The sequence below is a fragment of the Anser brachyrhynchus genome, assembly GCF_964034855.1.
Source record: "Anser brachyrhynchus genome assembly, chromosome: 18".
Classification (NCBI taxonomy): Eukaryota; Metazoa; Chordata; class Aves; order Anseriformes; family Anatidae; genus Anser; species Anser brachyrhynchus.
The window spans coordinates 21,995-38,947 of NC_137711.1; the positions used below are offsets into that span (position 1 = coordinate 21,995).

General features: G+C 36.6%; 1 protein-coding gene across 9 annotated transcripts in view; it reads left to right on the plus strand.

Annotated features, from left to right (window-relative positions):
* The window catches only part of CSNK1D (casein kinase 1 delta), a 28,433-nt gene that overhangs the window by 9,465 nt on the left and 2,015 nt on the right, over window positions 1-16,953 (plus strand). Inside the window, exons 3-12 of one of the 9 annotated variants that reach the window (XM_080560332.1) lie at window positions 619-767; window positions 1,263-1,491; window positions 1,864-2,034; window positions 3,530-3,678; window positions 4,219-4,390; window positions 4,760-4,899; window positions 9,483-9,550; window positions 10,091-10,157; window positions 11,707-11,769; window positions 11,916-14,092. In XM_080560332.1, the coding sequence (XP_080416458.1) occupies window positions 619-767; window positions 1,263-1,491; window positions 1,864-2,034; window positions 3,530-3,678; window positions 4,219-4,390; window positions 4,760-4,899; window positions 9,483-9,497 (1,025 nt within the window). In that variant the 3' untranslated portion in view covers window positions 9,498-9,550; window positions 10,091-10,157; window positions 11,707-11,769; window positions 11,916-14,092. Of the gene's footprint in view, window positions 1-618; window positions 768-1,262; window positions 1,492-1,863; window positions 2,035-3,529; window positions 3,679-4,218; window positions 4,391-4,759; window positions 4,900-9,482; window positions 9,551-9,660; window positions 10,158-11,706; window positions 11,770-11,915; window positions 14,093-15,680; window positions 15,782-16,953 lie in introns of those variants that run through there. The other 8 variants (XM_080560327.1, XM_080560331.1, XM_080560333.1 and 5 more) reach the window with 8 other exon arrangements.

Below are 16,953 nucleotides of genomic sequence, written 5' to 3' on the forward strand. Positions count from 1 at the left end.
TACAGCAGTCTAAGATATATCATTAACAATACTGCTTTGGTAGGGATTCACCAACAGCAGATGTAATGGAACTGAAGGGAACACACGAATATGAAGCAAGGGTGAAATTTCATTCGAAATTGTAACAGAAAAGAGGTATTTTACAGTGATCTTGTAGGCTTTGAAACTAAGAATTTAATTTCCAAAACTTTCTTTAGCAATAACATTTACTGGTTTGTCAATGTCTTTATTTTCAGGCTTCCAATTTATTCCTTACTGCCATCTTGGAGACTACTGAGTGTTTACACATGTAAAGTGCTTAAGGTTGAAATCCAGCAAAACCACTAACTTCTTCCAAGATACATTCTTAGCACAAAGCCTGGGAGGTGACAGGAAAGAAGAAAAAGGCTGTTTTTAGATCTCTAGTTATAATTTTGTATTGGTTCAGCTATGAAGTGATGAAACTTCAGAACAGCTGAAGGTAGTGTAAGGTACATAGGTACATCTTTGCTGTAAATACAAGCTTTGACAATAATGTTTATGATGCTTAGAATTCATCTTTATGAGCTTTGGAGATTTGTGTGTATGAACTCTATAAATCAGATTATTATACTGAATAAACTGTTTCCTTTGTTCCAGTGGGTATTCCCACAATTAAGTGGTGTGGAGCTGAAGGGGACTACAATGTCATGGTGATGGAGCTGCTGGGGCCGAGTCTTGAAGATCTCTTCAACTTTTGTTCAAGGAAATTTAGTCTCAAGACAGTCTTGTTACTTGCTGACCAAATGGTAGGAAACAATTTTCTTGTTCTTGGCAGTGAAATACATTGGGCATATTAAAATTTCTTGAGTGACCATATCCAACTGTATTTTACTTCTTTAATGTAGAGGCGATTAGGATGTATCATTACAAGAAAAAAAAACACGTTTCGAGTTTTTTCTCTAAATATGAAGCATCACGTCAAAAGTAATGGCAAAGTTTTGATTTGATTTGAAAACTGGATCTGAGCTGTTTGCAAAGCAGATGTTACACTGCTTAAATACAAAGAAATTCCCCTGAGGAAGTTTTTAAAAACAAATCTAAAATAGACGCTAATCTAAATCTAAGAAAGAGATGGAGAGAAAGTTTACCTACTGTCTTCTAAGTTATACTCTGTAACGTTGTTATATTTTTCATTAAAAAATTCTTTACCTGTTTTGTCACAAAGACAGTGTGGCTAGTATTTTTCTAACAGAAAAAGTGTATGGCTGATCTCTCCGTTGTTTCTCATCCTCTGTATTTAGATTAGTCGAATTGAGTATATTCACTCTAAGAATTTCATCCACCGAGATGTGAAACCAGATAACTTCTTAATGGGCCTGGGGAAGAAAGGAAATCTTGTCTACATAATAGACTTTGGATTAGCAAAGAAGTATCGAGATGCTCGAACTCACCAACATATCCCATATCGTGAAAATAAAAACTTAACAGGAACTGCTCGTTATGCATCCATCAACACTCATCTTGGAATTGGTGAGCTGGGGAAAAGCAATAAGTAGAAACTTAAAAAGTGTAAAAGGATGATGCACATACTTTTAGTGCAACAGGATGTTGCTTTATGGAGGCATAGAGGACGGTCCCTATTTCTGACAATAACAGTGCAGTATGCTTGGGCTCATAACTGTTGGTGGGTGGGATTTAGTTGGTTTGTAATTCTAAGGAATTAACACATTTTTAATAACTGCAATGATGATAGGCTTTTTCTAATACTGGATGAATTTAACATGAACATAGTAATTTTCATCTATCTGTTGTGTTTCTAAGGATTTTTATGACACGTTGCAGACTTGTGTTTTTCCACTAGATAATGAAACCTAATGAGTCCACTTTTTTATGCTGTTGTAGAGCAATCTCGCAGAGATGACTTGGAGTCCTTGGGCTATGTACTGATGTATTTTAACCTGGGCTCCCTCCCCTGGCAGGGACTGAAAGCAGCAACAAAGAGGCAGAAATATGAACGTATCAGTGAAAAGAAAATGTCTACACCCATTGAGGTTTTGTGTAAAGGATATCCTTGTAAGTTACTCTTTTGTGGCACTAGGCCCACGTGTTCATTTTTTAGTGGTATTTCTTTTTTATTTACACTATGTATTTCGAAGGGTAGCATGGTATGTGTGATCTGCGCCATATTGTGTGTACATGCATGTATGCTGGCTGGATAATTCCAACAGCCAAATAGCTTTTTGAGAAACTGCCCATTTCTTCATATGTGAGGATACTGTTTCTTTGATAAATCAGATTGTATACTGAATTGCAGCTTTTATCTGTTGCTGTTTTGTTTAGGATTTGTCATTCTAGGTTCATCCAGTTTGGCCTGTGGATGGCCAGCATCTGTGAGTGGCCTAAGAAACCCTCCTGTATCTTAGCATCGTCCCTCAAAACTGTTCTGTTTCTCTATTTAGTATTTACACCACGCTAATAATTAGGCATTTTTAAGCCATGCAAAACGATACATTTGTTTTAAAACTTGATAACATTAGTTACTCTCAGAGAATATTGTTCATATTTCATGAAGAGATCTCTGTTCTTTCCTTGCTCTTGTCTTTGGCAGCTAGGTATGATAATGAGAACTGTAGTTATTGTTAGGGATGTATGGAAGCTCGTTTTCTTCAGTTTGTTTCAACAGTAATTTCATATATGTTCCTTTACACTCCTTTACTCATTAGGAGTAGGACTCGATGATCCTTATGGGTCCCTTCCAAGTCAGGATATTCTATGATTTACTATTTCTTTTCTCTGGGGTTAACAGGCGGGGAAGACTAGCCAACTTTTCTTGTGCTGTTTGTTAGAACTCCTTACTTAACATGAATTATTAATACATTATTTTAGGTGGAAAGGCTTGAATTCAAAAGCTGGTAGTTTGATAATGATTTTTTCTCTGGAGCACTGAATTCACAAAAGCGTTCTGTTTTTGCTGTGTAGCTAGTATTTTGTGTGCCATATTAAAAACAAAGAAAACAAAAACCACAACAGGTGTTCACGCTATTGCAAGTTTAAAATTGTAGCATAACTTACATGGGAGATTTATATTGGTCCCCGTTCAGATTCTCTTCACCCTTCCTGTCCCTTGTTTTTATGAGGTAGCAGACACGCATCTTCGTTTAACTTAACAAGGAAGAGATGCTATTCGATGTCCTAAAATAAATGAAATTTAAATACAGGCAGAGCTAAAAAGGCAAATAAATCTCTTCTCTTTTGCTCAAATGTAGTTTTAAACCTGTTTTTACTCTCTCTCTCTCCACCCCTCCACCTTTATTATTCAGTCCTCGCCGCTGTTGACAAATGGGGTCTTTACCTAATCTGTGATAGACAAATAATTTCCTTTTCAGGCCATACTTGGTCCCAACACTTGGGATATAGTGTTGCCTTCAGTAGATGTCTAGTATTAGGTCCGTATTTTTTTTCTTATGTTCAGGAGATTTTATTATTATTATTTTTTATTTTTTATGGTTCAGATTTATAAAAAGCAAATGTGAAGCTGAAGGAAAAATATGGCTTTCTTGTATTACAGCTGAATTTGCCACATACTTGAATTTCTGCCGTTCTCTGCGTTTTGATGACAAACCGGACTACTCCTATCTAAGGCAATTATTCAGAAACCTCTTTCACCGACAAGGGTTCTCCTATGACTATGTGTTTGACTGGAACATGCTGAAATTTGTGAGTAGTTGGTGTAGCATTCTAAAACAATTTCTGTAATGATTTTTTTTACTGCATTGTCAGATTTAAGTTCTTAACCGATACTGTAAGAGTGTTTTGTCCCAGAAGATGTATTGTCTAAAAAATAAATTAAAAAATCGGGAAAAGCAAGAGGTAAGGGAGCCATTAGATTGGGGTTTAATGACAAAGTTGCGGTTAACAGTGTTATAAATGTGTAAGACTTCTGAGATACCTCCTTCAAGGCAGTTGCCATGTTACGTTACTGAATTCTCATTTTCTCCTATCTTGGTCTTCAGCACAGGTCCCTTGCAACTGTTTAGATGTCTAGCTGCCATAACCGTATGTGTGTACATTTTGAAGACTTTCCCAACAGTTGTATGAACTGAATGTATGATAGTTCTTGAGAAAATTTACCAAAAATGTAATACCCTAGCGAATTTCAATTTATGGGTCATCCAGTTCTTTATTTTCTGCACTTATCCAAATACATAGTTGTAAGCTCAATAATCCCCTAAGTTGTTCACTAGTCCTGACCCGTAGGGTGCAAGCAGAGCGACTGAAGATGCTGAACGTGAAAGGAGAGAACGAGAGGAAAGATTGAGACATACACGAAATCCAGCTGTTCGTGGACTACCCTCCACTGCTTCTGGCAGGCTGAGGGGAACGCAAGATGTAGCTCCTCCCACTCCTCTTACCCCAACTTCACATGCTGGTAAGTAAGCAAATACTCGGGCAGATGTACTTCGCAGACTACTCTAATTTGTAGTTAGTTCCTGGTCACTGGAATTTGAAATTAGAATTAGGATACCTGAGTGGTATTTGTCTCTGGTCAGCGTTTCATTTTTTTTGCTTGTCTGATTGTGTTAGTTTTTTCCCCCACTTACTTTGCAGTAGATTGAAGGTAATTGTATATATTCATTACCTGCCAATTGCTACTTAGAGGTAACTGAGGAGGATGAAAGCCTTGATTTCTGTGGTTTGATGTTGAAGTTACGTGGGCAAACGAGAGTGTAATTTTTCCAGTGACCGCATTTTAATCCTATTTCTTATTAGGAAAATTCTAATGTAATTTTCCTCATAGCCAACACTTCTCCTCGACCAGTGTCTGGTATGGAACGAGAAAGGAAAGTGAGTATGAGATTGCATCGTGGTGCCCCAGTCAATGTCTCGTCATCTGACTTAACAGGACGACAAGATACTTCTCGCATGTCAACTTCGCAGGTAAGAAAGATTTTTATGTAATGGAAAAATAATGGTGATTTGATAAAGGTAATTTGCCAAAAGAACATACCAGTTAATTGATGTTATTTCATACTGATTTTATAGTTGACTGAAATAAATACTTGAAATTTTACCTGAATGTTTGTGATGTTGCTGTAGAATATTGTAATATTTTTTTAATCTTAGCAGCAATAAGTTTAACATTCTCAAAGCAGTATAGAGTCAATGGTTTATGAGATCATGCAAAAAACTAGAGATAAAGAATTTTTACCTAAAATTACAGTTCCTTTGGTCATTGAATATCTTCTGTCAGTTTTCACTTAAGAAGCAGAGCAAGTTGGAGGCAGTTGTGAGAGTCGTGTTTTCAAATGAGTAGCGCAGAGAATATTGGTGCAGAATAGACAGGAAATAGTTGGTAAAGAACAGGAAAGAGCAGAAGTCAAGAAATGTAGTGCAGTACTGTAATTCTGAGCAGAAAAGAAGCCACATGCATAGATGATTGAGAGGTCACACACAGTAGGCTCGATTGAAGAGGATGACAGGAGGATGAATGAATGATACAGTGTTTCATAGCCGTTGTCTGCACTGAAGTCATTCTCATTGGTCATGGTGACTTAGCAAAGAGATTTTAAGATGTTGTTTTTAGGATTGGCAAATTATGTTTAAATGTATTTTAGCTCTTCATGCTACGGCTGAAACATTCATTCTTCAGGGTATTGACACAGACTTGTCCTAAGTGGTGGGTAGCCTAGCTTTGAATATCTTACCTTCAGTCTTACCTTCAGCACACTGGTACACTGCAACAGCAGTGGGAGAGCAGTATGTTAGGAGGACTGGTGCAGTTGCCTACAGTTTTTTTCTTCATGCCTCAGCACTCTGCTGGAGATCGAACTGTATAATTCTTGCTGTGGACTGGTTATTCCGTGTTGACAGAGAGTGTTGATAAAAATGAATTCAGTTCCTTTTGGCTTCATCATTTCATTGTCAGAATTAGTTATTTTGGATAATACATGTTCCTACGTATAAAGTTTTAGTGCTAGAGAGGACACTCTTTGGATGGAGGTGAGATAGTAAAGACTGAGGGTGCAAGGCTGATTTGGTGTATGGATGCTACGTTCTGGCCTGCAGTATAAATCAAAAAGAGGTCAGTGAAAGGATGATGGAATCAGATAAAATACAAATCTGGAGCTGAGTGACTTCATTCTCTTTCTCAGAATAAAATGAAAACATGTGAGATAGGTTGTGTTTGCAAAAAGAATGCAAAGATGATAATTACCTATGTCAGAGAGGTGTTTTTTTTAATCAGTTTCAAAATGCTTTTAAGAAAGAAGGAAATTTACTTCCCTGAACTGTGTTATAGCAGGAATAGAAAGAGCCCAACAGCTGAATGAGAGGTTGGATACAGTGTAAAAACTATTTCAGTGCTTTTAGGCATATCCGCATCAAAGGGGTCCAAGTGTAGAAGGTGCCATTTATCCGTCTAGAAATGGTCCTGGTAGGAGATTAGATTTGGTTAGTCTGAACTTGTCTTAAATTCTTTCGTTATATTAATGACTTGTGTATGTGACATTTTTTTCTGAATGTTACAAAGTATGAGAAATACAGAGTGGCTCTCAGACCGTACTGTGAGATTGTGTAGGAACCTGAGGTTTTTGAGTAATCTTTGAACACACAGATGTATAATTTGTGGCGTGTGTCAACAGTATGGTCTGGCTTTATTGCACATTTCAGTACCTGCCGTTTAACACACTGCTCCGTGTATGGAATTTGACTTATTTACAATTCCAATAATGGACTAGTCAGGAACTTCTCAGGTTAAAATTTATCATTAATCATTTGTCATCTTCATTTAATTCTTACTGAAGCAGTGAACAACTGCTGGTCTCCAGTTGTGGTGGCTGAATAACAGTATTCAACAGTAGTATAATTCTAAAAGCTTTCCATGGGCCTCTCAGATTTGGAAGGCAAGAGAGATTTACTTAGGTGTTACTTTATAACACTTACCTGTGAGCTCAGCAGAGACAATTTCAGTTTTCATTTTCACAGTTCTCACTTGAGCCATCTTGCCTTCTATGGACTAAGTTGCAAGTTTTCATAGCTTATGCTTTTACTGTTTTCATAATGTTGAAGTAGTTTTTCCATAGTCGAAAATTATCTTTGCATGTTAACCAGGTTATAAAATAGACTATGGATTTCCCATCGTCTTTATACCTTGTTCTTAGGAAAACCTAAAGTATCTAACTTTGATGTCCTATTAAGGACAACTTTTTTTTTGAGTAGGTGTAAAGAATGTAGAAAAATGTCTATTCCATGTCATATCAGGAAAATAGTAAAGAAGAGCAACTGTTTATCCATGCCTGTTCCAATTATATTAGTTTCCTTTTAGAGTCTTAAGAGAATATGTGACCAGTGTCCCTTTTTCAGGAAGTGCTTAGACCATACTCCTGGTAGAAAACAACTTTTAAACTTCACTATTCAGATCTACAGATGTCTTAGGTTAAGAACTAGATTTATTAGAGTTGTTATTTATAACTTGATTAATTAGTTTTGTTATGTTATTTGGATGGCTTGGTTTGGTAAAGCATCACTGCATCTGTAATCTCCACCTCTCCTCATTCAGAGGAAGAGCTAATGCTTGTTAAACTCTGGGGAATGGAAATTTGCTGATGTTACTCAATCAAGTAGAATTCTTAAAGATGACTCCATGTTTGTATCTATCTTTTTTTCAAACTGAGTTTCGATCAGTTTGTACTGAAACTGAAAACTAAGGCTAGGAATGTAGATAATAGAAACCAAACTTACATTTCAGAAAATAGCTCTTCTCAAAGAAGTTTTAACACTCATGGAAAAATGGTGATTGGTAAAGATAGCAAAATAGATGTCATACATGTTCCCCACCTCCAGCGCTTTGACCACATAGTACCTGAATCGTTCGAGTTGAAAATACTAGCACTTTGTAATAATACATAAGAAGAGTTTATTCAAATAACAAGTAGTACGTCTCCAAAAGAGTTTATGGAACTTAGTGTTTCTGGTGAAATGACGTAAGTTCCATGACAGTACTTTCCTTGATGATGTGGGAGTGAATGCAGCAGCTGAAAACCTGCAGGTTTTGAGATGTTTGACAGTTATAAACATTGGTGAGAGTTGGGCAGTCATGTAAATCCTAATCAAATAAAATATATATTAAGGCAAGACTCCAAAACCTAAAGAGCATCAAGGAGTGAAGCCAATTGGCTTCTATGGGCATCAATCACAGCATTGATAGCCAGTCAAGGGAGGTGATTGTCCTGCTCTACTCTGTGCTCTTGCAGCCTCACTTCAAGTACTGTGTGCAGTTTTGGGCACCACAGTATAATAAGGACATAAATGGAGGCTATTAGAGAGCCTCCAAAGGAGGTTGACAAAGATGGTGAAGGGTCTAGAGGACAAGACGTATGAGGAGTGGCTGAAGTCACTTGGATTGTTCAGCCTGGAGAAGTGGAGACTGAGGGGAGGCCTCATGGCAGCCTGCAGCCCCCTCACAAGGGGAGCAGAGGGGCAGGCACTGATCTCTTCTCTCTGGTGACAGCGACAGGACCCAAGGCAATGCATGGAGCTGCAATAGGGGAGCTTCAGGTTGGACTTTTGGGTAATCCTGTGCAGAGCCAGGAGTTGGACTCAATAATCCTTGTGGGTCCCTTTCAATTCAGGATTTTCTGTGATTCTGTGATACGTGGGAACTATATTGGTGATGAATGATGACTGAGAAGGCTTTGGGTGTAACTTTGGAGAGGCTGGTGTGATGTCACAATGAAAGGGTGTAATTTCATCCTTGAATGCATATATAATACAGTAATGAACAGAAATAGGTTATTTTATATCATTCATGAGACAGATGCTATAATATTATGTCCAGTTCAGTTCTCATTATCTTGATCTGCTGAAAAACTGAAAATAACAGAGAACAGCTGTAAAAATTGTGCTTGGGAAAACATACTGTACGATACTACAGTTTCAATTTAGTGTCTTTCAGTTTGAAAGATAAGAGATCGTCCTGAGTTAGTTGGAGTAGTATCTTAGCAACAGCAGTTAGAACAGGAAATTCAGTTTATATAGAATATATACATAAAGCACCTGTCGTTTAGTATTAAAACCGCTCATGTTTAAAGAAGTGTGATGCAGAGTTCTAAGTGAAGGCGGTTAGCTACTGGAACAACTTCTAAAAGACATACGGGATCTTCTGTCCTCTTTGTCTTTGCATCAAAACTGGATTCCTTTTTAGGTGGTGTATTCAGGTCCAAAGCAAGCCTAAATTACTAGTCTCAATGTAGTGAAGAGTTGTGATCTGTGCTGGACAGAAAGTCATACTGTTAAAATATCGTTCTGCTCTTAGCTGTATGAATGGTTTGCTAAGTCTCCTTTATGTAGTCAGTCTAAACATTAAGAAACACAGTGAAGGAAGGCATAAATATTCCAGTAAGCATTACTTTGAAGCAGTTCTGTCAGTCCAGACTGCACAGGCTGCCTCCTGAAAGCATAACTATGCAGTGCTCAACTCAAGAATCTAGTTACAGGTGAGTAGCCTTCATTTCCTTTCACAGAAGGTTCAGTCCTGAAAACAAACAAACAAAAAAGAAAACTACTTCAGTTGGACTGCTCATGGTGTACAGTAAGTTATTTTATTTATTCCTCTCGAATGTGTCATGTTCAGCCATGTTCAGCACCTGACAGTCAAAGCAGTGCATAATTCCTACTGGTAATAGACATATCTCTCCTTAGCTGGAAGAAGAGATTGGAGTGCTGCACAAAGAAATACTTGAACAAATATCTTTGAAAAGAGAAGCTTTCGGAAAGCTATAGCCAACACTGGCATTGAACAACTCAAGTGTTGTGCCCACGGGGAAAAAGCAACGTTCTTCCAATGCCTTTGCATTTTTCATCTCCTCATGAGCGAATCTTTCTACACATATGTGTCTTAATAGGCATCATACTCTGCATTGTTCTTCTGACCGTCAGCTTTCTTTGAGAACTAATGATTGTTTCCTTTTACGTATGTCCTAATATGATAGAAATGTTGGATAGAAATCTGAAATCAGAGCTCTTCTAAAGATACATTTGCAACTGCCAATTTAGGTTGGATATTTTTAGACATCTTTATATATTGGGGCAGTGGAACCATTACAAATTGCTGTCTTTTCCCCTACCTCAGAATAGCATTCCTTTCGAACACCATGGCAAGTAGCTGCTCGTCTCCTTTCGTTGGAAGGCAGCACTGGGTGAGTGCTTCTCATTAGACACCAAAACTTTGGATGGGGTGGGGAAAAAATCTTTGGAAACATCCAACCTTGCTTCTCCTCACATTATCTCATAGTAGTACTGTGCCTTCCAGTCAGATACTTGAGGCAGCATTGTTTTTCTCTAAAAGAAAAAATAAATGCCCTTCCAAAAGTTGAATTAGTACTGCTATTCCACTTAGACTCTTTAGCAGAATTGACAAAAACAGTGACTTGAAGGGTCCATAAAATCATTCAAGCATCAATAATAAAATAATCAACTCTACATTTTAGATGGTTTACCATTACATCTTTCCAGGGATGTTTATGCAGCCGTGTGTCATCCATTCAAAAACAGATCAGCTTCAGAACTGTAAAAGCAAAATACTTACATGAAGAATCAGTTAACTATATTACTCAGACAAGGCTCTGCCTTGTCATGAATGAAATGTTCTACCACAGCAGTATCTCATTTTTCACTGTTTTATATTCTTCTCCGTTCCATAAGAGCTATCATTTTTAAAATATTCAGATACTAATGAGAATAGTTTGAAACGCGAGCATCTTAGAGTCAGACAGACTTGGATTTGGATAATTAGAACTCCTTTCCATTGTTCAGTGTAGTAGAAGTTTCTGCCTTTCTGTGTGCAACTTTCAGCTTTTTAGTCCATTCTGCTTTTGGCATTGACAGGTTTCATCAGAGAAATAACAAGTTTTAGTTGGAATCTGAACTTTGATAGCTGAAGGATGCTTTCTTATGTATTTCAAGAGCTTCTTCTTTGCTTTGCTTCTTGCTTTAAAAAAGGCCATGAGATTCTGTTCCTTAATAAATTCTGTTGTATAACTCCATCTGCCGACCTCACTTCCTATATAAAGCCTAAGCTTGCACTAATCCTGTATCTCTAATTGAAGAATCCTGCTATTCCTCTTCTGTTTTTTCCTCCTGCTTTGTGTGCTTGGCTGACTGTGCACAAGCTGCTTCTTAAACAGTTTTAACGTTAAAAAGGTCCAACTGTAAATTGCAGCTTATCATTTTAAATTCCAATTAACAGACCTTATTTGAAAATAAAATTTAAAATAATTTTTAAAAGAAAAAAAGCTTTGCACTGAAAAGCTTGTGTGGGAGAAGTCCAAATTCTAGTCTGCATAGGGTTGTGTCTGCATTTTTTATCTTTTACTGTATCTGTTACTATTTGTAGCTGTTTACAACTTAAGTTAATACTGAATACTGATTCCGCCATTTAGGCATTTCTTGCTTCTTAAATTGCAGTAATGTGTAAAAGTGATATTGGAATAATATTATGCTGTTACTGAAATAGGTCAAGCTACAAAAATTTGTGCAGCGTCTTTTTAACAAAATGTTCCATGATAAATTAAAAGCTATTGAGAGCAATTGCTTTTTTACCCTCTGATTGGGACTTTTTTCCCAAGCTTTATTATTCATTTAGTGTATTTCTACACATTGGTAGTGTTTTCATCTGGTTTGTTCTTTCTTCTATGCATGTTTATGTTCTGTTTACTTTTCTTCAAAACATCTCCTCTGGCTGGAAAGGTGAATTTTCCATGTTAACTTCTAATAAAGGAGGAAAATACAGGGAACTTCGTGTAGCTAAAGGTGGGTGTGAAACATTATGTAGCTCATTGGATTATAAATTCACTCTTTCACTTTTCACAACAAAATATTTCAAAGTACTTTGAGAGCCACTTGTATGTTAACTGGAAGGATTTGTGCTGATGTTGTCTTGTTTTTGGCTTTGGTAGATTCCTGCTCGGGTAACTACCAGTGTTCTTCAGTCCACTGTGCACCGATGAAAATTTATTTTGCCATGGAGGGCAGATAATGCATGGCTGATCTCCTATGTTATCAATGGCTTTACTAGCAAAAATACCCTAAACTAGAGTGGAAACAATACAACTGGAGTTCTCCATGTGACTTAAAAGGCACTTGGAGGAACATGGACAGACTCCAGCAGCTGCCATTACAGGACGCTTTTGCCAGAAACCCAGTGACCTTAAGAGAACCCTGTGGTAACAGGGCTGGAAAAGAAAGATGGTTTACAGAGTTGACCGCCTGTTACTGGATGGCCATTTCAGTTTTCCCTCCACAGGCGGCAGACTTTATCCCCTTTTTATTATTCTACTGTAACTATAAATCTTTTACTTGGTTTGAGAAAGTTTTTGTATCATTTTGCTAAAATTATTGGGTTAATTCTCTGTAAAGAACTCTTGCTTTTCTCTGATTTAAAAATGTAGAATATAAACAGTCCTAAACTAAAGACAATGACTTGAAATTTTTTGTTTAAAAAATTTAGTCTGGCAGGGAGCATGTAAATGAATCAAAATCATCTGACTGTATTTAAACTGTTCACTTATTTGTATGGTCTTATTCTGACTGAGAAGTTTTTCTCACAACATTTTTAAAACTGTTAAGAGTTTTACTTTACTGTTTGCCGTCTTCATTCACACTAAACATTTCCATGTAACACAGAGGAATTTTTAATATTCATTCTTTTGCATAGAAGAGAACTCAAGACCCTGTAGAGAGTCAAAGTATAGTATAGATGGTAAAAGTTGATTTATTTCTTTTTCTTTTTTTTTTTTGTAAAGTATATGAAGAGCAAAGCGAAAGACACTGGCATTTAAATGGATTGTTTCAAATACTGTTTTTATTGGTAAAATTTTGTTCCCTGCACTCTGAGGCTGGTTAGTTTGGAGGGTACTGTAAGTGGACAATGCATGTTGCCACTGAGTCTTTAGTGAATTTGCACATTTCATTCAGCATCTACATGTTCAAAAAAAAAAAAAAGATGATGATGATTTGGGCCTTCTGTTTCATGCCAAGACTCAAAAAAAAAAAAAAAAAAAAAAAAAAAAAAAAAAAGGAATTCTAAAAAAAAAAAAAGTGAAAAAGTGTTCTTGCTATGAAATCCAGAAAACTTTTAAAACTCAGGTGCATACCATATTTAATTCCTAACTGTATTCCACGTGAGTACTTCCAGAATCATTAGCCATTAGCTTAAGAATGAATGACTCATGTTGTCCAAAAGAATGTTGCAGGTGTTGTTAGCAAATGTCCATATGGAATATGGGAAATACTTTATATTTTTTGTTACTGTAAACAGTCTCATAAACTAAAAATAGTTATGTTGTCCATGTAGTAATTGGACCACTATCAGAAATACTCTTTACGCTAGTTTCAAAGAAGCAATGGGAAGTTCTGTGTTGGAAATGAAAGTACGTATGCAGAGTTTGCTTGAACAGTTAGTTGTTTTGAGAAATTCTTCCTTGCTTAAAAACAAAATTTTAAAGGATTGCTGGTCTTAAGAGTTTTATGAAGAGTAATTTTTATTGTTTCAAGGTTTGCAGATTCCTCCTTCCCCAAAGAAAAAAAAGTCCACATATTAGATATCAGTCATTTTTCTTTGGATGTCTTTGTGACATTAAGTATTTGCTTGTGTGTACTCTGGATCTGACAGGGGAAACTTGTCTTGGAGATTACAGTGGAAGAGCTTAAGAGTTTAATCCGTGGATAAGTTTGCAATAGAGAATTATTTCCTCAGTCACTATAAACTTCAGTATTTTAGGCATGTGCACTACCATTTGAACAGTTTTACACTTCACTGTGCTTTCCTTGTAAATATCTGTGGTTAATAATATACTGTTAGAGGGACTTACAAAGGCTGCCTCTTTATTCTCTCTGTATCTGGAACATTAGATTGCTGTGCTATACTTAAAAGTTGATTGCAGACTTCTAGAAATGTACTCAGTTGTGGGCAATTTTTGTCCTTCATAATAGCTAAAATTCCATCATGTGGAAAATAGTTGACTGTCTGTATAAACCTGTGTATTGGAAATCAGTATCTCAGAGCACTTCATTTGTACTACCACTGTATTTGTGTACTTTATCAATTGTGTAAATACATTCATAATGACTTCTATTCTTCTTTGGTGTAACTTACTTACAATGACTCTTTACTTGGTGTAACTTTTGTATTCTTTTTGTAATGGGTTTCTGTACATATGAAGAACATTGTCAATTCCAAACATTTGAAGAAATGTTGACAGGATTTAAGTAGTCATGGTTAGATGGCAGCAGCTAGGGTATGCAGGAAAAAAGAGAAGACATTAATTGCTTTGCTCACAAAGAGCATGTCTTTTGTCTCTATAACGGTAAATGTTTTTGTTTGGATATTACTTCTTTTGCGGGTCTTTTTTTTTTTTTTAAATAATTTATCAAGTAATACATTGTATTGAGAGGAAGTATGGAAAGAGAATTGCTATTGAGACTTGATCTGTTATAAGAGCTGGAAAAAAGCAATAAGAAATACTGAGCTCTATATACAAAGCCTTGTATAATAAAATTATCGGCTTTTGATCTGTAATCCTCAAAAGTCTATTCAAAATCTGAGGGCACACATACCTTCAAAATTACTGTTTCTGATTAGTAGGCCTTTAAAAGCTGGAAGGATATTTATTTTATCTTCACATTTTTTTATTTAAAACTGGCTATGTGTTCTATGTGGGAAATTTCACATGTAATGCAGTTGTACATAATCGTAATGGTTAGCAAATCCCTGAATTCTTTGTGTTATAAGTACCGTGAAAACAATTGAAAATAAGTCCTATGCTTTACCTTTTAAACTTCTCTTAATGTTACTCATTTCATATATACAAAATACTAAGTGAAAACAAACAATGCTTCTGTTCTTTTAATAGTGCTGAGCCATATGGTCAGAAATCTAAATTTAATCCAGTTGTGAGGAAGTGTAATCCCCAGTGAACTTAATCTTGCATCTGAGTATCTTCTACACAGAATAGATCCTACAATTCACTGGATAAGACAGGTTAATAATAAAAAGTTTTTGCACTTGACCAAAAGGTATGGGTAGGATCTAGCCATAAGAAATATAAACATAATGAACAAATCGGAGTGTGGAAAAGGGGAAATTTGTGTGTAGCATCCTAAAGCGTTAAGCACATGTCTACTGTGTCTTTGTCTCCTGTGACCAATTCAAGATACTTGAGGAGGGTGGAGAGGGGTTGGTGGAAGTGGAACAGAGAAATCATTTGGTACATTATGGACTGGGAAGAAGATCTGTAGTCCTGATTGCATAACCAGACCAAACATTTAGTTTAACTACAGTCCTCATCTTGGTTCAGACCTGCAAGTGTTAAAGGCACGAAGTCAATGCAGTTCCCCTAGTATCTCCCACAATCCGTAAGGATTCACAGGGTTTTGAGGTCATGCAGGTTTTTTTTCTTGAAAGACCCCAAACAGATGTACCTCTGCTCCCACTGTAAATTGTATTTTAAGTTTGTCTGACATTGTCAACCAGTGGATTTAATGCAACTTTTTTCAGCAAGACTAAAAATACTTTTTCTATTTAAGAGTTTTAAATATTGAAGTTTAGACGCACTTCTTCATTGGCTTCAGAGTTTTCCACTGAAAACATTTAAACAGCTGAAACAGTAGTAGACAAAGAGTCAGAAGGGCAAGAGCTATCCTCATTTCTTAATGCTCTGAAGCATTCATCTAGGACTAATGAGGAACTTGCCAGATGGAATGTTGCAGAGATGATGAAGCAGGTATTGAGATTGGTCCAAGAACAAACAACATATAACTAGAGGTAAGTAGCTTTTTACTCTGTGTACCTCTAACTTTACATACTTTCTCAGACAAGTGCAGGATCGCTGATCTCACAGACCAGGTCGCTAGAAGGAGATTTTAAGAGCTCCTACTTTTGCAGTAGATGCACATTCTTCCCTAGCACAAAGAGTAGCTCTGTGTCAGAAATATTGAGAAGATATGTTAAGATGTATATTCCAAATCTGTTGGTTCTCATATGCAATGCCTCTGCTATTGTCAAAGTTGTTTACTCTTCGAATATCAGCAGATCACCTTCCTTCAGGCTTCTTGTTTTGGGTCCAGCTGCAGGGAACAAGAGCAGTGCAGTTCAGATCATGCCCATTTTCCTCTGCAGTGAATGGCTGGACTCGTTTCAGACTTCAGAGAGTACCAGATGCAAAGATAAGCTGTGGTTTTCCTTCACAAGGATGTGCTGTGACTGTGTGCTAGTAAAGTCTGTCTTTTTGGTCCAGCCAGTAACATTCGTTCTTGTAGTAGGACATGGCTTGAGGTGGCCAGTAAGGTAGCAAAGCATTTGATTAAACCTGAAGTCTTACCACTTCTGACTAAACTAAAAAAATAATAATTAAAAAAAAAGTAATCATGCATTTATTCAAACATACATTTTATGTAAACTAGACCTAGGATCTTCAAAGTGTAAATACACAGAAACTTTTGAAGATGAAGAGATTTTTCCCAGATTGCTCAGCAGAGGTGTTTAGTGTTAGGCACAAATAGATGTAAACTTCCCGAGTATCCATGCTTCTAGATAGCAAAATGCTTCTTTCACTGCATTGAAAAGACTGTAATTTTGATGCACATATGTGCAGCCTTGAAAATATACTTTGAGGAGGCAGTCTCAGCTGGGTATCCAAAAAATACCAAGATAAATACATTATGAGGCAATATTTTTTAGGAGCTTTCAAGTTCTAAAGAGCATGCTAAAGGGTATCACTTGATGATAAAGACAACTTACTGACAGGTCAGTACTCAAAATATTTAGGGCTTTATAAGTCAAAGCAACTTGTAAAACTTCACCTGCAAATGAAACCTGGAGCACTCTGTAGAGGACAAGAAAAACTAAGTGAAGCACCAGAAAATTAATAGCTATTATTTTAAATAAGTTGATGCTTAAAAGTGATGTTCAGAATCATTTGCAGAAGGGAGCCCATT